The sequence below is a fragment of the Schistocerca serialis genome, chromosome 2, assembly GCF_023864345.2.
Source record: "Schistocerca serialis cubense isolate TAMUIC-IGC-003099 chromosome 2, iqSchSeri2.2, whole genome shotgun sequence".
NCBI classification, from domain to species: Eukaryota; Metazoa; Arthropoda; class Insecta; order Orthoptera; family Acrididae; genus Schistocerca; species Schistocerca serialis.
The window spans coordinates 291,804,399-291,828,397 of record NC_064639.1 but is presented as its reverse complement, the minus strand read 5'-3'; the positions used below and the strand labels follow the sequence as shown (position 1 = coordinate 291,828,397).

Genomic DNA, 23,999 nt, shown 5'->3' with positions numbered 1-23,999 from the left:
CGCACAATCATTGACGTTCGCGCTGTATTTAACTCTTAACCGATGAGATACGTGCGTTGTCAGCAAATGTGTCGTTACGTAACGTATTATGAGCGTGTGCACTGCAGCGTAAATGTGCTGCCGCGATAGCAGTAGATGGGTCCCGGATACAGCAGTGTGGCAGACCAGTGCTTTGGCCGATTACCAGGGTCAGAAGCGGCCGCGCGCAGGGATTGCAGCCACTAGATAAGGGCTGTACGTCTGGCGGCGGCGCTGTCCGAGCCCTGATGAAAACATTGGACTGGAAAGGGGGTGGGAGGGGGCGAGAGGGGATGGGAGAGGTCATGGCTGCGCATAGGGCGCGCGCCAGACCAAGATAAATGTTACCGCGCAGCCGTCCCGTGACGGCTGTTTCGTTTGTCATCCTTTCCTGCCGTCCAAAGTGTCCCGTGCTGACAATATATGCTGCCCTGGTCGCGCAGAATGGCAGATCTTAATTTGCAGAGGCCATTCATTCAGGGACGTCTGCGTATTTAACCGTTTTGGGCACTTTGTGGTGCGCTGGTAAACGAAAGCGATATGCTCTGCTTTTACAGTACGACAGTACCTTTTGGAGCGGTAATTTTTGTTTATCTCACATCCTGTCGGAGCGCATTCAGGTAGCCACACACATACGTAGATCATAAAACGTGTGCCATAAAATGTAGGTATTTATTCTCTACGTCAAAAGACTAAAGAAAATTTATATGAACATGCTTCCGAAAATGTTTCGTTGGGATGTTTCAAATGGCTCTGAGCAATATGGGACTTAACTTCTGAGGTCATCAGTCCCCTAGAACTTAGAACTACTTAAACATAACTAATCTAAGGACATCACACACATCCATGCCCGAAGCAGGATTCGAACCTGCGACAGTAGCGGTCACGGGGTTCCAGACTGAAGCGCCTAGAACCACGCGGCACAACGGTCGGCGGTTGGGATGGTATGAAATGAATTCCCCGTGGTAGCTCCTGGTTGTGTAATCTACCTGAGATGTGCATTTTTACGCACTGTCTTTTTTACAGTTGGTGATGGCACTTTTATTTTGAATGAGTGTCGTTTGTTCCATTTTAGAGTACTTCCATCACAACACACTACAACTACGTAATGACGGATATGTACTACATCTACGGCCTACAGATGAGAAAGCACCCGCGTAAACTCCTTTTTCAACCTTACCATGGGAGGCAGTTACCTTGCTCAAGGACGTTTGCATGACTCCACCAACGCTTGCGAGATACAGGCTTATTAAAGAATGCAAATGGTGCGAGTTCACGGATTCTTCATACTCCATATCAAAATGCATCAGAGGTAAAAAATGTTCAAATGTGTGTGAATTTCTAAGGAGACAAACTGCTTAGGACGTCGGTCCCTAGATTTACACCCTACTAAATCCAACTTATGCTAAGAACAGCACACACGCACTCAGTCCCGACGGAGGACTCTAAGCTCCGGCGCGAGGGGCCGCGCAATCCGTGACATGGCGCCTCAAACCGCACGGCCACTCCACGCGCCTCAAAGGTACAAGCAGAACTAAGGGAAGAGGGGGCGTTAAAATAAAGGTAGAAATCATTTGAAATCGTTATGTGGCAAAACGTTACAGTCAAGAGGTTTATGTGTCAAGTTCAGACAAGTTAAAATTAGTGTCAGGATGGAATGGAATGAACACTGGGACAGGTTGTGCAGGCACATATATGGCACAACAGAATATAATAAGTCTACTGAAGTATGGAAAATTATTACAAAATAGGAAATAACAATGAGGATAAGAATACTCGTATGTTAAAACATAACTGCTGAAAAATACATACGACATCTTTACTGCAGAAAAATAGGGTGGACTTCAGACAAGAAGAAGAAGAAGAAGAATAAGAGGTTAAGATCTTAGAAGAAAATAATATACAAATAACTGAGAAGAATGTGAAAGCAGCGCTGTTGGGATTAAACGGAAATAAAGTTCCGGGGCCAGGAAGTATACGAATGGAAATTCTGAAATGTAAGGAAATGTAATGATAAGGTTTCTACAGAAAACTTTGGGGAAATAAAGGCGGGAGAATGTCAAGCTATGGAATGGAATTTGTCATATATCTCCTCGTTATACAAAAAAGGTCTCCTGATGGTACGCACAAATTATAGAGGAATAAGTGTTATACCAGCAACAGCTACGCTTTTCTTTAATATTTTGAGAAAGGTCGATCACATCTTTATAACATCCGCTGTACCAGACAGTTACTGGAAAAAATGCAGAAATGAAAATAAAATCGTATACATATCCTTGGTAAATCCGCAGAAAGCGCATTGTGTTGTCCCTAAAATAAATTTATGGAAAGCAATAAGAAGTATTAATGTCAGAGAAAAATGTACTAATCTAGTTAAAAGGTTATACAAGAACACAATAGTAATGATTAAAACGAGAAACGAGTTTACCCGAAGTATTTTCAAAGACAAAGGTCTAAAACAAGCTTATGGAAAGTCACCTATTTTCTTTAATGTTCATTTGGGACACGCATTGAAAGGCTGTTGCTGGAAATGCTCAGTCATTGATACAAAGATACACTTCACTCTTTTATTAGTTGCGTATGACCAGGTAATATTCTCTCAAGATGAAGAGCATGTGAAATACATGCTGAAAAAGCTGAAAGAGAAATATAGCAAATAAGATTTGGAAATAAATATAGACAAGATGGCGCGCACGTGTGTGGGGCAGTATTTGGTGAAAACTGACACATAGAACGAGAAACAAACTCCTGCAGAAGATACAAATATTTGTGAACAATAGCAGATAACTCCGGTAGATATGACAAGGATATTAACTCCAGAACAACAGTGGGGAAGGGATATTCTAAAGCTTTTCATGAGAAAAGATGGATTAATAATCTGCGGCGTAGTACTAAGAAAAAGTATGTGACAGTGCGATGGACAACATAGTTCTACATGGAGCTGAGATATAGCCTCAAACAACGAAAGTGACGGAGAAAAACGGAGCAGTGGAAATATAAGGTATGAGAAGATGTCTGCAGTTAACGAGGCAAGATAGGATAAGAAATGAGGAAGTGTGGAAGCGTGTGGAGGTAAGTGCTTAAAAAGAAAAACTTCGATGGAAAGCGCACTTCTTTGGTACGGGCACGTACAGAGAATGCCCAACAACGGGTGGCGAAGGAGTACTTTAAAGTGGCCGCCAGCAAGGAGAAAGGAGATGAAGAGCAGACCTAAGATGGGGAAAATACATACAGGAAACAGCAAACAATGGCAGACAGAAATCTAGGACCTTCTGACTGAAACAAAAGAGGCCTGTGAAAGTAGGAAATGGGAACTCCGAGGGGGAAACGCCGAAGAAGAGGAACACTCTGCATATAAATCCCCTATACCCTTACCACCTCAATGGGTGCAAAGCATACGCAAGGCAGACCTTACGTCTTTCAATGATTGTTCGGACAGCGTACTATGTTTCTGCAGTCCTTAGCATGTACCTTATTAATTGATGAGTGTGGCTATTTACGTGACTGGATTGTCAATTATCATTGCAATCGCGTCTGGGCTAAAGAAAAATTCCATGAAATGCTACAAGAGAGGTTCAGCCTCAATACATGGGGTGCAAACCATTCATGATCACGTCATTGCCCCCCACTTCTCTCTGCAAATTCTTACTAGAAAAATACGTACATGAGGTGCTTCATTCCTTGATGACCTACGAGGTCGTCCAATAAATAAGTTTCCCTCTTTCGCTGCAGAATAAACTGTGTCCATGACCAGTGAGGGCTAGCGATTTCGAGTGGTACTTGTTTACAGCGCTCACCTCGGCTTACGATACATACCGCAGTATCTTGCGAGGAGCTGCCAGTTAGCATAGGGGTACCAACAGAAAGTGTGTGCACTTGTGTGCTGCGTTCTGTCAATCGTTTTTTCGCACCAAAGCAACTATCCGCTGTCGACGTCCATCGAGAGTTAACCTCCGTCTAGAGGGAAGGTATTGGTTTCATGCGGCTCGCCACGAATTCCTCTCCCTTGCCAAATCCTTCATACCAGAGTAGCTCTTGCAACATACGTCCTCAGTTATTTGCTGGATGTATTCCAATCTCTGTCTGCCCCTATAGTTTTTATCCTGTATAACTCCACTTGTAATCATGGAAGCTATTGGTTCAAATGGTTCTGAGCACTATGCGACTTAACTTCTGAAGTCATCAGTCGCCTAGAACTTAGAACCAATTAAACCTAACTAACCTAAGGACATCACACACATCCATTCCCGAGGCAGGATTCGAACCTGCGACCGTAGCGGTCGCCCGGTTCCAGACAGTAGCGCCTAGAACCGCACGGCCACTCCGGCCGGCCATGGAAGCTATTGCTTGATGTCTTAAAAGATGTTCCACCATCGTAGGCCTTCTGCCTGTCAATGTTTTCAATATATTCCTTTCCTCGCCGATTCTGCGGACGATCTCCTAATTACTTACCTTACCAGACCATCCGATTTCCAAGATTTTTCTGTAGCACCATATCTCAAATGCTTCATTTCCCTTCCGTTCCGGTTTCCCACAGACAGTATCTCGCTGCCATACAGTCCTGGGCTCCAAACATGCTTTCTCACAAATTTCTTGCTCAAATTAAGGCCTATGTTTGATACAAGCAGACTTCTCTTGACCAGGAATGCCCTATTTGCCAGTGCTACTCTGCTTTATATGTCCTTGGCTCCATCCGTCATGGTTTATTTTGCTGCCCTTGGTTTGTGACCACATGTTACGATTTTAAATTACTCGCTGTTCTCATTTCTGCTGCTTCTACTTAGTTTCGTTTTTCCTCGATTTGCTCTCAGTCCTAATTTCTGTACTCATTGCGCTGTTTATTCCATTCAGCAGATCATGTAATACACTTCTTTATTTTCACAGAGGACAGGAAATGTCATCAGCGAATTTTAACATTGGCATCCTTTCACCTCAAATTTTAATCCAACTCTCAAACCTTCCTTTTATTTCCGTCATTGCTTCAGGAACAGGGGTGAAAGCCTACATTCCTATCTTACAACCTTTCCTTTTTTCCCGTGCAATTCGTTCTAAGGCTTCCACTCTTATTGTTCCCTCTACATTGCCTAATGCGTTTTACAGGTCGACAAACAGTCTTGCTTACATTATCAACTGCAACGTTAGAACAACCTCTGTAGTTCTTTTACCCTTTCTGAAGACAAACTGTAGGTCATCTGGCACATCCACATTTTATTTTCCATTCTTCTGTATATTATTTTATTTTCCATTCTTCTGTATATTATTCTTGTCAGCAACCTGGACACATGAGCGGTTCAGCTGACTGTGAGATAATCCTGCGCTTCTCGGCTTTTGCAAACTTGGGAACTGTGTGGCTTATGTATTTCCGAAAGTCTGATATCGACAGTCTCAAACGCTCTACACACCGACGTGAGTAATCGTTTCATCGCCTCTTCTCCCAATGATTTTAGAAATTCCGATGGAGTATTATCTATACCTTCTGAATAATTTGATTTTAAGTCTTCCAAATGTCTTCTAAATTCTGAATCTAATACTGAATCCCCTTTCTCTTCGCCATCGGCTATATTTCTTCCAAGACTGTGGTCTAGGGGTAGCGTCTTTGATTCATAATCAAAAGGTCTTCGGTCCCGGGTTCGATCCCCGCCACTGCTTAAATTTTGATAAATAATCAGCATAGGCGGCCGAAGACTTCCGGCATAAGAAGTCAGCCTCATTCTGCCAACGGCCTTGTCAAAGAGGGCGGAGGAGCGGACAGAGGTTCAGGGGACTCTCTTGTCCTAGGGGTGGGAAATTGCCCCTAAAGGCGGAAGAATCAGCAATGATCAACGACATGAGGATGCAGAAGGCAATGGAAACCACTGCATTAAAGACACGTAACATCCACAGGACATGTGGCCTGTAAAATTGAAGAAGTGTCATGATGATCTCTCCATTGGCAAAAGATTCAGGAATAGTCCCCCATTCGGATCTCCGGGAGGGGACTGCCAAGGGGAGGTTACCATGAGAAAAATAATGAATAATCAACGAAAGGATAACGTTCTACGAGTCGGGGCGTGGAATGTCAGAAGCTTGAACGTGGTAGGGAAACTAGAAAATCGGAAAAGGGAAATGCAAAGGCTCAATCTAGATATAGTAGTGGTCAGTGAAATGAAGTGGAAGGAAGACAAGGATTTCTGGCCAAATGAGTATCGGGTAATATCAACAACAGCAGAAAATGGTATAACAGGTGTAGGATTCGTTATGAATAGGAAGGTAGGGCAGAGGGTGTGTTACTGTGAACAGTTCAGTGATCGGGTTGTTCTAATCAGAATCGACAGCAGACCAACACTGACAACGATAGTTCAGGTATACGTGCCGACGGCGCAAACTGAAGATGAACAGATAAAGTGTATGAGGATATTGAAAGGGTAATGCAGTATGTAAAGGCGGACGAAAATCTAATAGTCATGGGCTACTGGAATGCAGTTGTAGGGTAAGGAGTAGAAGAAAAGGTTACAGGAGAATATGGCCTTGGGACTAGGAATGAAAGAGGAGAAAGACTAATTGAGGTCTGTAACAAGTTTCAGCTAGTAATAGCGAATACCCTGTTCAAGAATCACAAGAGGAGGAGGTATACCTGGAAAAGGCCGCGAGACACGGGAAGATTTCAATTAGATTACATCATGGTCAGACAGAGATTTCGAAATCAGATACTGGATTGTAAGGCGTACCCAGGAGCAGATATAGACTCAGATCACAATATAGTAGTGATGAAGAGTACGCTGAAGTTCAAGATATTAGTCAGGACGAATCAGTACGCAAAGAAGTGGGATACGGAAGTACTAAGGAATGACGAGATACGTCTGAAGTTCTCTATCGCTATAGATACAGCAATAAGGAATAAGGCAGTAGGAAGTACAGTTGAAGAGGATTGGACATCTCTAAAAAGGACCATCACAGAAGTTGGGAAGGAAAAATTAGGTACAAAGAAGGTAGCTGCGAAGAAACCATGGGTAACAGAAGAAATACTTCAGTTGATTGATGAAAGGAGGAAGTACAAACATGTTCCGGGAAAATCAGGAATACAGAAATACAAGTCGCTGAGGAATGAAATAAGTAGGAAGTGCAGGAAAGCTAAGACGAAATGGCTGCAGGAAAAATGCCAAGACATCGAAAAAGATATGATTGTCGGAAGGACAGACTCAGCATACAGGAAAGTCAAAACAACCTTCGGTGACATTAAAAGCAACGGTGGTAACATTAAAAGTGCAATGGGAATTCCACTGTTAAATGCAGAGGAGAGAGCAGATAGGTGGAAAGAATACATAGAAAGCGTCTATGAGGGTGAAGATTTGTTTTATGTGATAGAAGAAGAACCAGGAGTCGATTTATAAGAGATAGGGGATCCAGTATTAGAATCGGAATTTAAAAGAGCTTTGGAGGACTTACGGTCAAATAAGGCAGAAGGGATGGATAGCATTCCATCAGAATTTCTAAAATCATTGGGGGAAGTGGCAACAAAACGACTATTCACGTTGGTTTGTAGAATATATGAGTCTGGCGATATACCATCTGACTTTCGGAAAAGCATCATCCACACAATTCCGAAGACGGCAGGAGCTGACAAGTGCGGAAATTAGCGCACAATCAGTTTAACAGCTCATGCATCGAAACTGCTTACAAGAATAATATACAGAAGAATGGAAAAGAAAATTGAGAATGCGCTAGGTGACGATCAGTTTGGCTTTAGGAAAAGAGGCAATTCTGACGTTACGGCTAATAATGGAAGCAAGGCTCAAGAAAAATCAAGACACTTTCATAGGATTTGTCGACCTGGAAAAAGCGTTCCACAATATAAAATGGTGCAAGCTGTTCGAGATTCTGAAAAAAGTTGGGGTAAGCTATAGGGAGAGACGGATCATATACAATATGTACAACAACCATGAGGGAATAATAAGAGTGGACGATCAAGAACGAAGTGCTCGTATTAAGAAGGGTGTAAGACAAGGCTGTAGCCTTTCGCCCCTACTCTTCAATCAGTACATCGAGGAAGCAATGATGGAAATAAAAGAAAGGTTCAGGAGTGGAATTAAAATTCAAGGTGAAAGGATATCAATGATACGATTCGCTGATGACATTGCTATCCTGAGTGAAAGTGAAGAAGAATTGAATGATCTGCTGAACAGAATGAACAGTCTAATGAGTACACAGTACGGTTTGAGAGTAAATCGGAGAAAGACAAAGGTAATGAGAAGTAGTAGAGCTACGGTCGCAGGTTCGAATCCTGCCTCGGGCATGGATGTGTGTGATGTCCTTAGGTTCGTTAGGTTTAAGTAGTTCTAAGATCTAGGGGACTGATGACCACAGTAGTTAAGTCCCATAGTGCTCAGAGCCATTTGAACCATTTAGAAGTAGTAGAAATGAGAATAGCGAGAAACTTAACATCAGGATTGATGGTCACGAAGTCAATGAAGATAAGGAATTCTGCTACCTAGGCAGTAAAATAACCAATGACGGACGGAGCAAGGAGGACACCAAAAGCAGACTCGCTATGGCAAAAAAGGCATTTCTGGCCAAGAGAAGTCTACTAATATCAAATACCGGCCTTAATTTGAGGAAGAAATTTCTGAGGATGTACGTCTGGAGTACAGCATTGTATGGTAGTGAAACATGGACTGTGGGAAAACCGGAAGAGAAGAGAATCGAAGCATTTGAGATGTGGTGCTATAGGCGAATGTTGAAAATTAGGTGGACTGATAAGGTAAAGAATGAGGAGGTTCTACGCAGGATCAGAGAGGAAAGAAATATGTGGAAAACACTGATAAGGAGAAGGGACAGGATGATAGGACATCTGCTAAGACATGAGGGAATGACTTCCATGGTACTAGAGGGAGCTGTAGAGGACAAAAACTGTAGAGGAAGACAGAGATTGGAATACGTCAAGCAAATAATTGTGGACGTAGGTTGCAAGTGCTACTCAGAGATGAAGAGATTAGCTCAGAAAAGGAATTCGTGGCGGGCCGCATCAAACCCGTCAGTAGACTGATGACCAAAAAAAAAAAAAAATATTTCTTCTTCTGTCACGCCATCATATAAGTTCTCCTCTTCACAGTGTCTCTCATTTTACGCTTGTGACCTGTAACCTCCCCCTCACCTATCGACCTTAATGACAGTGAAAAATTAAACTGCGTGTACCTAATGGAAATTTGGGAAAAGCAATCGTCACCGAAGTTAATCTGTCGGTAAAGAGGGAGGAGAGGGTTACATCTAAATGAAAGGAAAAATGTAAATGAAATTGGTGGAAATTAATTTCGAGAAAAGGGTAAAATTAATAAAGAAAGTAAATGTGCGGTCGTCACGTTAACAATTAATTGGCGTTAATTAGATATTTGAGATTTGGGGAAAATTACGGTCGCCAGTCCTATGGACAACTACTATAATAACTGAAAAAGAAAGGTTATTGCACATATAGTTAGCACTAAAAGCGTGGCAACTGAAGGTTGACACGTGTTGTGTGAAAACTGAAAGTGTGTCAGAAGTAATAAATTTCGCTACACTCTGACTTAATTTAGCAAAAGAATTAATAAAACCGGAAAATTGAAAGTTAATTTAGTGACTGAAATTAATAGTTAGATTTGTTTCTGAAGCACTACGAAATTCAGTAAAATAAGGTTAGTCTAGGGCTACCTCAACAATCATTTCAAAAGCTACTTGAATCTATGCAATTTAGAAATAAGAGATTTAACTTTGAACTTGAATTAAATGATTCTGAACAAGTAACAATAGTAAAATTTAGTACGTACCAAGCTGAGCTGCAGTCACAGGTAAACTAAAATATGATAACAAAACTCGCACTCTTAATTTCTGCTTGTGTAATCTAAATACTGTAGCCAGCTATAAATACCTCATCTGAACTTTGAAATTAAAGCAGTGAAATGGAATGATATTACTTTAATGCTGGCGTCTGAATTTCAACGACACTCGGGTTCATTTCGGAAAAGGAAGGGACCCTGCTTGGTAATGCAATTGGAACATTGAGCAACAAAGGTTCATGCTAGGTTGCTGTAATATTGTGATGCAACAATTTTAAAAGCTGAAGTCTGCCATACAGTTCTAAAACTTTACGTGCTTCCAGTCTTCCTTGTTGGTTGATTGAAGGTTTGAAGTCGTTGGTCGAGGAGGTGGCGACAGTCACTCATTGTCGGCCGTCGCTGTTGCAGAAGCTAGATGTAGGCGCGCCTTCTTCTTGACACTGTCACCAGGCGAAACGGGCTCATGATGTGTGCCAGCTAATGCTTCCCGTCCGCGACACCGTGTCAGACACTATCATAGCCAGTCGAGCGCAATTACATTCTGCCAAACCCCCGAAAGCGCGGTAACTCGCGCGAGCGGCACAAAACACACCTGCTCAACCGCACTACTCCAGCCAGATTCTCCCTGCCCGCGCTCCATGCGGCAGAGTTAACACTACCAAAGATCCTAAACACTTTGGTTTTCCACACGACCTATCCATGTATTCGTTCGATAGCATAGTTTTCCCTAGGCAAGACCCAGCGTAAAAATACAAATAATATTTACAAAGCAAACCAATTATACATCGACATATATATATATATATAGTAAAACATATATAAAGACACAGAAATGTCATATCTTGAGGTGACAAAACAAGGAAGGAAATTATAGTACAATAGATGGAAATAGGAGGATATGCATTTCCGGCGTTACGCGTGCCCCACATTGTCTGAGGATGTTCGTGTAACCTAAACAGACTCAGAAAATGTCCCAAAAAGGTAAAAAAGCAACGGAAATGCATATGCTCAAAAAATCAAGGTAATTTAGCATTAGGTTAATTAACCATAAACCAATTTTTAGACCATAGTAATTGAGTGGAGACACTCCTATCCTTATTCCACTCTGCCATCTTACACAAAAGAAAACAGGTTGACAACATATTAAAATTCATAGAAAACATAGAAAATGGTTTAGCTATTCTAAAATCATCAAAATTCTTAACAGTATCAAGAAATGGAATGCTATTTACAAAATCAATCAGAGTGCATGGTCATAAAAACAGGTAGATCAAAATACGCAAATTAATAATTAATTACATAGAATACACATTTTTATATAACCTTTTCATAATTAATATTCTCGCCAAGAGAGTCCACTTAACGCTAAACAAGAAAATAATGTACAGCAGGTCGAAAAAAAAAATCCATATTGACAACAGAATTCTTTCATATCAGCTGTCCGGGAAGAAAAACAACTCCGCCTTCCGTACCCGCAAGTACAAAGAATGCTGACAGCGGCACAAGAGCCGACAGCGGCACAAGAGCCGACAGCAGCTCCGCCTCGCCAGTATTGTTGCGCCAGCCTGTGCGGTACGCTTGATCTCACTCGCCTGTGTAACGGCATTTCCAGAACGTCCGTTTCACTGAATTCTTTCGGAAAAACTCACTCCCAAGTAATCTCAAGGAGTCCATTAATACTATCACAATGGATAACTCAACACCATCCATCATCACACACACATACTAGCCTGAAACTTAAAACAGCGTCTAAGTACATCGGCAATGACCAGTGAAACACACATTCATGTAACCTGACAGCTGGTTACAATATCATATTTACATTCCTTAATCTACTGTGACTCAGCTGAAAACTTAAACTAGCAGTTTGGATTTTTCAATCGATTAATAATCAGTTACTCTTAAATCATTTAATCAAAATTAATTACTTATTAATTACAACTTCTTTAATGACCTCTCGGTCCGGCAAAAACATGGCAACATGGCAAATCCTTAAATCTTACACTCTATATTTACATACTGTACAAATTACCCATTCTGTGGTATTAATCAATCATTGGTTGGTACAATTTCAAGTCTACAATGTTCCGTATACCTAATAGTTTTCCTGAGCTTGGATACTCTAAGCAATAAGCATTTGTGTGAGGTATACCAATGACTTTATATGGTCCGTTATAAACAAACTTAAATTTAGAGATTTCATTGTCTATCTCGCTCGATTTCTCATGAGCTTTTACAAGTACTAAGTCTCCGATTGCAAACTTAGCAAAATGTGCTTTAGCGTCATGACGACGTATGCGAGCATCGGCTTTTAGCTTCATTACTTCTCGCAAACGATCTTTTTTCACACCAATACTAATGTCAATCCGTGTAGGGAATTTGATTATCTCTTCCACTAAACTTTTACTTCAGTCATCCACCAGGATTTCCTCTGGAGAAAATCCCGTAGATTCATGTCTCAAGGTGTTCATAATTCTCTCAAATACTGCTACATATTTGCCCCATGACCTATGGTTGTGATGACAATAGGTACGGCAAAGTCGGCCTAGCTCGCGTATATACCTCTCAGCGGGATTTCCAGCCTGACAGTAAGCTGAAATATGGATCACTTTGACCCCATTACTTGCCATGCCTTCATTCTACAACTTAGAAGTAAATTTTGCCCCATTGTCTGATAGAATCGCCTTGGGCTTACCAATATGAACAAAATAATCGTTCACAAGCTTGCTATAGACTGCTTTGGCTGTAGCGTTCCTAATCGGGTATAGTTTGATGAACTTGGAAAAAGCTTCTAGCACTACTAAAATGTAGGCAAAGTTTCCTGATGACTTGGGCAAAGGTCCGTACAAGTCCACACACAGTAATTCAAAGGTGTCGTTAGGCCTTATACTTTGCATAGGACCACGACTCGTACAGCTGGTAACCTTCACCTTCTGACATAAATCGCAAGATTTCACTGTCAGTAACGCGTTTTAACATGTTGTTAAAACGCACTACTTCACTCAGCTTTTCCGTACATTTCTTTGGTCCACGGTGACCATATGCCAAATGGTAGTAGCCTATTATTTCCGTGACGTATTTGGTGGGCCAGCATACCCGCCTAATATTACTATCTTCACCTTATGTATGTACAAGATATGATCGTATATCTTGTACTACTTCCTTAATTTCTCTCCTTCTGGACTCCTTTCGTCATATCGGGTTTTCACCATATTTAAACAACCGTCCTCGTTCTGATGACGACGTAGATTCTTACAGATGTTCATTATTAATTTACGTCCCTCAATTTCTTTAAAATAGTATAATTTGACCACTCCATCTGACTCATCTTTCAATACATCTTGATTAGACTCGGGCAACCGCGACAGCGCATCCGCTACGCAACTGTCGGTCCCTTTTACGTAACAGATGTCATAACTAAATTACTGTAAATACAGCGACCACCTAGTCAGTCTTTGGTGAAGGAGTTTACAATCCTTCAGATAAGTGAGCGCCTTATGGTCCGTATGAATAATCACCTTACGGTCCCATAGGTAACCATTGAACTTCTTTAATCCCCACACGATAGCGAGACACTCCTTCTCAGAAATCGTGTAATTTCGCTCACTTTTTGATAAAGTCCGACTCGCGAACGCTATCGTCCGGTGTTCCTTATCCTCTCCTTCACCAACTTCTTGGAACAGTTCTACCCCCACCCCGTAATTCGACGAATCCGTCCCCAGATGGAAGGGTAGCGATAAATCAGGATGAAATAGTATGTTAGACCTTAACAACTCGTCTTTTAATCTCTCGAAAGCGGCCTGACACCCGTCAGTCCACACAAACGGAACATTTTTGCGTAAGAGGTTATTCAAATTTTCATCATTAAACACCTGTCCTTTTACGAATTTACGGTAAAATCCTGTGAGCCCTTGAAAACTTTTTAACTGTTTCCTGGACTTGGGTGAAGGACAATTCCTTATTACCTCTAGTTTCTCTGGGTCTTTCGTAATACCAGCAGTGGTAATTACATGCCCTAAAAATTTCAGTTCCTGCTTCACAAATTCGCATTTCTTTAGCTTTAGAGTCATTCCGCCACGGTGCAATGCTCTAAAAACTTCATGTAACAGGTCGCAATGGTCATGCCAAGTGGCATTGGCCAACAATAGGTCGTCAACATATACAGTTAATCTTGAACTCAAAAACGGGCCGAGCACTTTATCTAGGGCCCTGGTGAATACGGACACAGATATATTAAGTCCAAACGGCAGTACTCTATACTGATAACACCTGCCCGGAAACAAGAAGGCGGTGTATGGCCTAGATTCTTCTTCGAGTTCTCTTTGCCAGTAACTAGCCGTCACATCGAGGCTAGTCATGAACTTAACGTCATGAAAACGTTGCAAAATCTCCCCCATACTCTCTGGTCTGTCTGTTTCGCGTTGAACGACCCTATTCAACGTGCGTGCGTCAATCACAATACGCACACTACCATCCCGTTTTGCTACAATGACCAAACCGTTATTGTATGGACTCGTACTTCTTTCAGTCACTCCCCATTCGATCATCTTATCTATCTCCCGTTGCACTGCTTCCTTTTTGGACAGCAGTATAGCATACGGTCACACGAAGAATGGTTCGTGCGGAATTACATGCAACTTGCATTTATATCCTTCCACAAGTCCCGGTTTGTCTGAAAACACACTCTTATTCCTCATTATTACTTCATACAGGCCTAGTCTTTGTTCGTGTGTTACGTTTGACACACCGTCTACAACACTTTCCAATTCACTTTCTACACTATTGTCAATGCCAAGATTCCTCACGTTACAGTAGTTGAAATTCATACCTACGTCAATGGCATCCGGCCAGTTAACAGTGTGTATAGGCAGGTATTGCCTATGCACACCATTTCCTGCCTCGTCAAAACTAACTACTATTGTTTTATCTTGTGACGTACATGTCAAAGTTTTGCTTTCGCAATTAATCACTGCACAGTACTTTAATAGCCAATCTGACCCGATAATTACTTCCGTAGTTAAGTCGGGCACGACGACAAACTCTTGTTCAAATCGTTCCCCATATATCTCGAAGTGGACAAAAATCTGTTTTGTGACCGGTTTACTGGCCTTCCCAGTAGCACCGATAATTTTCACTCCTGTTACTGCCATAACTACGATGCCAGGTCTGTCTTTCAGTAACTCAAATATTTTTGCAGATACAGCACTCAATTCTGCACCGGTGTCAATCAACACGTTTCGTTGTAGGCCGTGCATATTAACAGACACTACTATCTGTCTACACTTATCCTCGACTGTTTCTTTATTTTCCCACAATAGATCCTCGTCTATATCCAGGTCATTCCAGAGAAAACCATCCGGCTTTGATCGTAAATCCGGCTTATCTGGCGGCTTTTTCAGCCTCTGTTCACATACAGTTTTAATTTCAACACGTTTGTCCTGAGGCTTAGTCTGTAGCTTCGCCTCCAATACCGAAACCTTTTCCTGTAACTCGTCAACTAGTGAGTGTTGCTTTGCTATCAATTCACTAATTGTCACCTTCGTTGATTCCTCTTTCGTCAGATTGATCTCATCTGCCAATCTACCTGGAGGAATGTGCCCAGTAGTATCTGCAATTACTTCATCTGGATCTGCAAAACCCACACTGCTACCGTCTGACCGTATAACGTCAGCTCTAACCTCATACACGCTGCAATCTACGTGCTTTTCTACCAATCATGTCCGGCTATCACTAAAATTTTCGTAATCTTTCTCCTTAATACTCTCGCAATGTTTAAACTGGAGGTTTGCGTCGGATGGGTCGGCTACTTCTACCACTATAACTTTCGGTAAGGTCTGCCGGTTAGGGCCATAACTTTCTATCACTTCACAAATACTATCTTCCTGTGGGACGAGACGCGGCAAATCCTGTCCGCGCTCCCCATAAACACTTCTCCCGTACAGCCGTACAGGCCCCTATAATCTCTTAGTTCGTCGTATAAGCGACCGAACTGCCTTAACCAGACCTCTTCCATCTCTGCATCCTCTCGCTCGATGACGGACGTGTTATCCAAAACCTGATCTTCTCTCAACAATTACGAATCATTCTTAAACTCAATCTCCAGTTCCGCTGTGGGTGTTACAGCTGCCACTTTATAATCGATTTCCGGAACACTACTTAAATTGTTCTCACTGACAGTGAATGTATTTTCTGCTGCCGTGTCTACAGCTGATCTACTACTTGCGGGCGCACTCTTTTCTCCTAACACTGGCACACTCTCCCGCCGTTGAATATTCCATACGGAATTTTCATAACGACGACACCTCGGTTTTCTACTGTTATTGGGCCGCGAAAATTTCTCCACGACTGGTCGGCTCCTCACCGGCGCGGCTAATGGTTTCCCTGTCTCCTCCCAGCAGATACGCTCCCCGGATGCTGCTGAGGCGGCTGATCACACCCTCTGGCGTTATTACTGTTCTCCGAAGCCCGTATCACGCTAGTATGATACTGGTTTCCGTCATTCCTGTTATTATTTGCATTGTACCGATTGTCATTACGGCCCGAACCACTATTGTTATTGCTGCCAAGATTGCGGTATGCATTATCCCCATAGTTATCATTGTTGATGTTGCTGTGGTACCACTGTCGCGATTATTGCGCCAATTGTCCTCGTCCTCAACTCTTTCCAGGAAATCATTGATTGTCCTGTAATTGCTTCCTACGTAGCGTTTTGTATCATCTGGAAGCTTCTTGTAGAGTTCCCAGACTATTTCGGATTACGTGCGGCGATCACGCAAATATTCCAACTTGCGGATCCAGCCCTCACAAAAATCCTTCATCGAGCCGCCTCGATACGACAAATTCGCGCCAGACACTTTGTTGTTTTTGCTCTAACTAGTGTTCAGCCAGAAACAAATTTTGAAACTCGTCAAAAGTCAGGTTCGTGATGTTGAGGTTTAAGCCCCAACGCTTGGCATCACGAGCCAACACGTCAATAACCGCATTAATTTTTCTCTCATTAGTCCATGATCTGGGTAAAACTCTTTCACAATTTTTAATGAAATCCGTCGCTTGTATACCGCCTTTTTTCAAGAGGTCGAACCGCTCCTCTTTCGTCAACAATTCCGAACTATGTGCACAGATTGGCACATAGCTCTGTTTTTCGTCAAGTTTCTTTTCTAATTCCGAAACTCTCGTAATTACTTAGCAAATGGTTGTCGCAAGCTTTTCCACTTCCCTCTTTTTCTCTTTGCAGGTATTAGCCTGCTTCCTCACTTTGGTATCCACTTCGGATACTAAAGCCTTTAAAGTTTCCACCTTCTTTTGACCCTCTTTTTTCACTAATTGAATTTGTTCCGTCACCTTATTCTCGATGATCGGAGCAACTGCTTCTCCTACACTTTTCTCGATTCTGCAAATTTCGGAATAAAAACGAGTATTTACGCTCGCAATTTCCGCCTGAACGCCTATCATTTCCTGTTTAAGATTACCGATTTCTGTATTAATCACAACAATATCTTCTTTGATTTTATCAACTTTTGTGTTAAAAACTCCAACATTGTTGTTAAAAACACTAATAGCTTTGTTCTGATTGTCTAGCTTCCGTTCAATTTTTTCAGACTGAGCTGCTTGCTTGGCAGACTGAGCTTCTTGCTTGGCAGCCTGAGCTTTAAATTCTGCCGATTGAGTTCCTATCTTACTAGACTGAGCCTTGATTTCGTTAGTCAAAACTTTCAATAAATCAGCTAAATTCCCGGAAACCAGCGGTTTTACTTCCGTAGCGGGTGCCTCTTTAATTGTCCCTCCGTATTCGTCATCAAGTGGTTCAGATTTGATTATCACTTCCGATTCCGAAAGATTTTCTAAAGTTTGGAATTCCATTTCTGCTCTTTGTTGCGTTTCGGTGGTCGCGTCTTTCATGCTAGCCGCCTGCCCCTGAACAATGGGTACCGCGGTGCGCGTTACCCACTGTTCGACCGATTGTACCGTATCCAAGTCTACCAAATTTTTTAACTGTTGCCTTCACTCATTTTAATAATTTTGAAAATAAATGCCAAATCTCAAATCTAATTAGGATTCCTCCCACTACTTATTCTCGCTGACGTAACTACCTGTTCGTAACCAGTACTTTGTTACGAGATTTGCACAATGCAAAATCCGTGTCCAGAACAATCTCAAATCCGAAGATTGTCCTGTCACCAGGTCGCCACGTGTAACCTCCCCCTCACTTATCGACTTTATTGACAGTGAAAAATTAAACCGCGTGTACCTAATGGAAATTTGGGAAAAGCAATCGTCACCGAAGTTAATCTGTCGGTAAAGAGGGAGGAGAGGGTTACATCTAAATGAAAGGAAAATGTAAATGAAATTGGTGGAAATTAATTTCGAGAAAAGTGTGAAATTAATAAAGAAAGTAAATGTGCGGTCGTCACGTTAACAATTAATTAGCGTTAATTAGATATTTGAGATTTGGAGAAAATTACGGTCGCCAGTCCTATGGACAACTACTATAATAACTGAAAAAGAAAGGTTATTGCACATATAGTTAGCACTAAAAGCGTGGCAACTGAAGGTTGACACGCGTTGTGTGAAAACTGAAAGTGTGTCAGAAGTAATAAATTTCGCTACACTCTGACTTAATTTAGCAAAAGAATTAATAAAACCGGAAAATTGAAAGTTAATTTAGTGACTGAAATTAATAGTTAGATTTGTTTCTGAAGCACTACGAAATTCAGTAAAATAAGGTTAGTCTAGGGCTACCTCAACAATCATTTCAAAAGCTACTTGAATCTATGCAATTTAGAAATAAGAGATTTAACTTTGAACTTGAATTAAATGATTCTGAACAATTAACAAAAGTAAAATTTAGTACGTACCAAGCTGAGCTGCAGTCACAGGTAAACTAAAATATGATAACAAAACTCGCACTCTTAATTTCTGCTTGTGTAATCTAAATATTGCAGCCAGCTATGAATACCTCAACTGAACTTTGAAATTAAAGCAGTGAAATGGAATGATATTACTTTACTGCTGGCGTCTGAATTTCAACGACACTCGGGTTTATTTCGGAAAAGGAAGGGACCCTGCTTGGTAATGGAATTGGGACACTGAGCAACAAAGGTTCATGCTAAGTTGCTGTAATTTTGTGATGCAACAATTTTAAAAGCTGAGGTCTGCCATACAGTTCTAAAACTTTACGTGCTTCCAGTCTTCCTTGTTGGTTGATTGAAGGTTTGAAGTCGTTGGTCGAGGAGGTGGCGACAGTCACTCATTGTCGGCCGTCGCTGTTGCAGAAGCTGGATGTTGGCGCGCCTTCTTCTCGACACCGTCACCAGGCGAAACTATCATAGCCATTCGAGCACAATTACGTGCTGCCAAACCCTGAAAGCGCGTCAACTCGCGGAAGCGACACACAACACACCTGCTCCACCGCCCTACTCCAGCCAGACTGCCTCTGCCCGCGCTCCAAAGATCCTAAACACTTTGGTTCTCCACACGACCTATCGATGTATTCTTTCGATAGCATGGTTTTCCCTAGGCAAGACCCAGCGTAAAAATATAAATAATATTTACAAAACAAACCAATTATACTCTCCTGGAAATTGAAATAAGAACACCGTGAATTCATTGTCCCAGGAAGGGGAAACTTTATTGACACATTCCTGGGGTCAGATACATCACATGATCACACTGACAGAACTACAGGCATATAGACACAGGCAACAGAGCATGCACAATGTCGGCACTAGTACAGTGTATATCCACCTTTCGCAGCAATGCAGGCTGCTATTCTCCCATGGAGACGATCGTAGAGATGCTGGATGTAGTCCTGTGGAACGGCTTGCCATGCCATTTCCACCTGGCGCCTCAGTTGGACCAGCGTTCGTGCTGGACGTGCAGACTGCGTGAGACGACGCTTCATCCAGTCCCAAACATGCTCAATGGGGGACAGATCCGGAGATCTTGCTGGCCAGGGTAGTTGACTTACACCTACTAGGGCACTTTGGGTGGCACGGGATACATGCGGACGTGCATTGTCCTGTTGGAACAGCAAGTACCCTTGCCGGTCTAGGAATGGTAGAACGATGGGTTCGATGACGGTTTGGATGTACCGTGCACTATTCAGTGTCCCCTCGACGATCACCAGTGGTGTACGGCCAGTGTAGGAGATCGCTCCCCACACCATGATGCCGGGTGTTGGCCCTGTGTGCCTCGGTCGTATGCAGTCCTGATTGTGGCGCTCACCTGCACGGCGCCAAACACGCATACGACCATCATTGGCACCAAGGCAGAAGCGACTCTCATCGCTGAAGACGACACGACTCCAATCGTCCCTCCATTCACGCCTGTCGCGACACCACCGGAGGCGGGCTGCACGATGTTGGGGCGTGAGCGGAAGACGGCCTAACGGTGTGCGGGACCGTAGCCCAGCTTCATGGAGACGGTTGCGAATGGTCCTCGCCGATACCCCAGGAGCAACAGTGTCCCTAATTTGCTGGGAAGTGGCGGTGCGGTCCCCTACGGCACTGTGTAGGATCCTGCGGTCTTGGCGTGCATCCGTGCGTCGCTGCGGTCCGGTCCCAGGTCGACGGGCACGTGCACCTTCCGCCGACCACTGGCGACAACATCGAAGTACTGTGGAGACCTCACGCCCCACGTGTTGAGCAATTCGGCGGTACGTCCACCCGGCCTCCCGCATGCCCACTATACGCCCTCGCTCAAAGTCCGTCAACTGCACATACGGTTCACGTCCACGCTGTCGCGGCATGCTACCAGTGTTAAAGACTGCGATGGAGCTCCGTATGCCACGGCAAACTGGCTGACACTGACGGCGGCGGTGCACAAATGCTGCGCAGCTAGCGCCATTCGACGGCCAACACCGCGGTTCCTGGTGTGTCCGCTGTGCCGTGCGTGTGATCATTGCTTGTACAGCCCTCTCGCAGTGTCCGGAGCAAGTATGGTGGGTCTGACACACCGGTGTCAATGTGTTCTTTTTTCCATTTCCAGGAGTGTACATCGGCATATATATATATATATATATATATATATATATATATATACAAATAGTAAAACAATTACAATATATAAAGACACAGAAATGTCATATCTTGAGGTACCAAAACAAGGAAAAAAATTAAAGTACAAGAGATGGAAATAGGAGGATATGCATTTCCGGCGTTACACACCAATCTGCTCTCTCCTCTGCATTTAACAATATAATTCTCATTGCACTCTTAATGTTATTGCCCTTTCCTTTAATTTCAAAGAACGTTGTTTTGATTTTTCTATATGATTAGTCAGTCCATCGTGCAACCATTTCTTTTTCGTTTTCTACACAGTTTTCATGCAGACATTACGCCTTAGTTTCCCTGCATCCCTGTTCATTTCGTTCCTAATGACTTCTATGTCTGCATTCCTTAATGTTGTTGAACATTTTTGTACTTCTTTCTTTCATCGATCAGCTGAAATATTTCTTCTTTTACCCACGGATTCTTCGCAGTTTCCTTGTTTGTACGTTTTCTCTCCAACTCCTGTGACTGCCCGTTTTAGAGATCTCTGTTCCTCTTCAACTGAACTGCCTACTCAGCTATTCATTATCGCAGTACCTATATTCTCAGAGAAGTTCAAGCGTATCTCTTCATTCCTTAACACTTCTGTATTCCACTTCTTTATGCATTGATTCTTCGTGACTAGTCTATTAAATTTGAGCCTACTCTTTATCACTGCCAATTTGTGATCAGAGTCTACATGTGCTCCTTGGTACACTTTATAATCTAATACTTGATTTCGGAATCTATTCCTGACCATGATGTAACCCAACTGAAATCTTCCCGTTTCTTCCAGCCATTTCCGGGTGTACCTCAAGCCCATATTCTCCAATAACCCTTCTTTCTGCTCCTTCCCTTACAAACGCACTCCAAACCCTCATGACTGTTAGATTTTCTTCTCCCTCTACGTATTGAATTAACCGTTCACTATCGTATTATACTTTCTCTATCTCTTCATGTTCTGCTTGCGATGTGGGCATGTATAGTTGAACTATTGTTGTCCATGATAGTTTGCTGTAGATTCTGATTACAACAGTCCTACCAAAAAACTGGCCACAGTAGCTCATTGTGTGTGCTACCTTTCTGTTCATAACGAATCCTATTCCCTTTATTCCATTTTAAGCTGCTGCTGCTGATATTACCCTATACTCGTCTCACTAGAAACCCTTGTCTTCTTTTCATTTCACTTCACTGACCCCGATTAAACGTAGATTAAGTCTTAGAATTTCCCGTTTCAGATTTACTAGCTTCGCTAAAACGTTTCGAATTCCGAAATTCCACTCCCCGACTAGTAGAACGCAATCCTCTCATTGGTTAAAAAATCTTTTTCTCATGGTCACGTCACACTCGGCAGTCCTCTCCCACAGATCATAATGGGCTACTACTCCGTAATCTTTTGCCAATGGAAAGGTCATCATGACATTTTTTTTTTTTTCAATTACAGGCCGCATGTCTTGTTGATACACGTTGTGACTTTAATACAGTGGTTCCCACTGCCTTCTGCATCCTCATGGCGTTGATCATTGCTGATAGTTACCCCTTTGAGGGGCGGTTTCTTACCCTTATGGCAAGAGTGTCCTGAACCTCAGTCTGCTCCACCGCCTCTTTGACAAGAACGTTGGCTGAATGAGGGTGATTTGTTACGCCGGAAGTATTCGGACGCCATTGTTGATGATTTTTATTCAGAATTTAAGTATTTGTATGGTCCTCTCTAGCCGCTTACAGCTTTAACAATGGTCACTTTTTCCGGCAGTGTTGTAGGTATGGACATCATCGTTCATCTCAAATTGTGATGGATTATGTATGACCAATTGCATTAGCGAATGTATGTACTGTGACGGCGCGGTAAACTGCCTAGCTCCTTGAAGAGAACCTACATGACGTCTGTGGATGAACACCATATGTTTTTCCTACGGTCCGCTTTTGTGCAATCAATATTTTCTTTCTATGTGATACGTTTGGCCAGAATATTATTCCATACGACGTTACTGAGTGGAAGTAAGCGAAATATGTCGGTAGGTTGATATATTTGTTGCCAAGATAAGCAATTATTATCACCACACCTTGTCCAAAGTGGTTTCACATGTTCCCCAACTCAGAGGTCATCTTACAGGTATGTACTTCAATACCAATGAGGAAGCAACATCAACAGTGAACAGCTATATGGGAGCACATAACCCAACTTGTACAACGCTAGTTGGCTAAAACTCGTGTCGCATTGCCAAACATTTTTGGAAAATCATTGTGACCATGTAGAAAAGTAACAGGAGCCTTGTACAATGTCAGTTATCTCAATGTGATAAATTCTATGTAATTTTTTTAATAAAATAGGATAGCTCTAGCGGCCATCCAACGAATCCAGCGTATGAATGATGGTGCTGCACCACTATCTCGACAATCAGTTTCCTAAAAACTCTAAGGGATGAGGGCAATCCGTTGCATGATCGGCCAGATAGTCAGATTTTGAATCCGATGGATATCTCCCTGTGAGGACGTTAAAATCTTTCGTGTACTCAGCTCACCTGAAAGAGCGTATCCAAAATGGTATAGAGCAGATACAGAACACACTAGAAGTTTTTCACTATGTACTGCAAAGAGTGTAATACAGGCTCAGAGTATTCATGGAAGCAGCAGGTAATGACTTCGAGAAACTTTTTTGGTAATTTCTTTGGTAAATGCATCATTTTTATGCCATTATCCTTTCACTGTTGTGGACGTGCATACATATCCTGCTACGACGTTCCCCAGGGGCTGTGGATGTGTATGTGGACGTGTGTATGTGGACGTCCTCAGCCACCGACCTGCTGCTGCTGCTGACGAGTTACTTCATACCTCGGTGAATAAAGAAGTACGTTGCATTTATCATACAACATATGTGCCTCACTGCATGCTATCATATGTTGAAAACCTCGATACCTTGAACCATTTGTGAGATATGACGATTTTTATGACCAGCGCCGTGTATCGCGCCACATTTAACCGCCGAGCTGTGGACGACCGCTCCGCCCTATTGCCCACATAGCGAGCCGTACAGCCCAACTGTACTGGCAATGGGGTGCGTGAGCCGCGACGCAGCATTGCGGCCCGCGCCTCGTTCGGGCATCCGGCCAAGCCCTGGTGTCAACAAGCCTGGGAGCTTCAGGGAAACAGGCAGCGCCGGGGAAGG

At 42.7% G+C, this 23,999-nt stretch overlaps 1 protein-coding gene across 1 annotated transcript in view; it reads left to right on the top strand.

Moving 5' to 3' along the window:
- The window catches only part of LOC126455917 (cubilin-like), a 460,250-nt gene extending 436,577 nt beyond the window's left edge, over positions 1-23,673 (top strand). Inside the window, exon 6 of the mRNA XM_050091674.1 lies at positions 23,627-23,673. Coding sequence (XP_049947631.1) covers positions 23,627-23,673 — 47 coding nt within the window. The remainder of the gene's footprint in view (positions 1-23,626) is intronic.
- Positions 23,674-23,999: the final 326 nt, after the last annotated feature.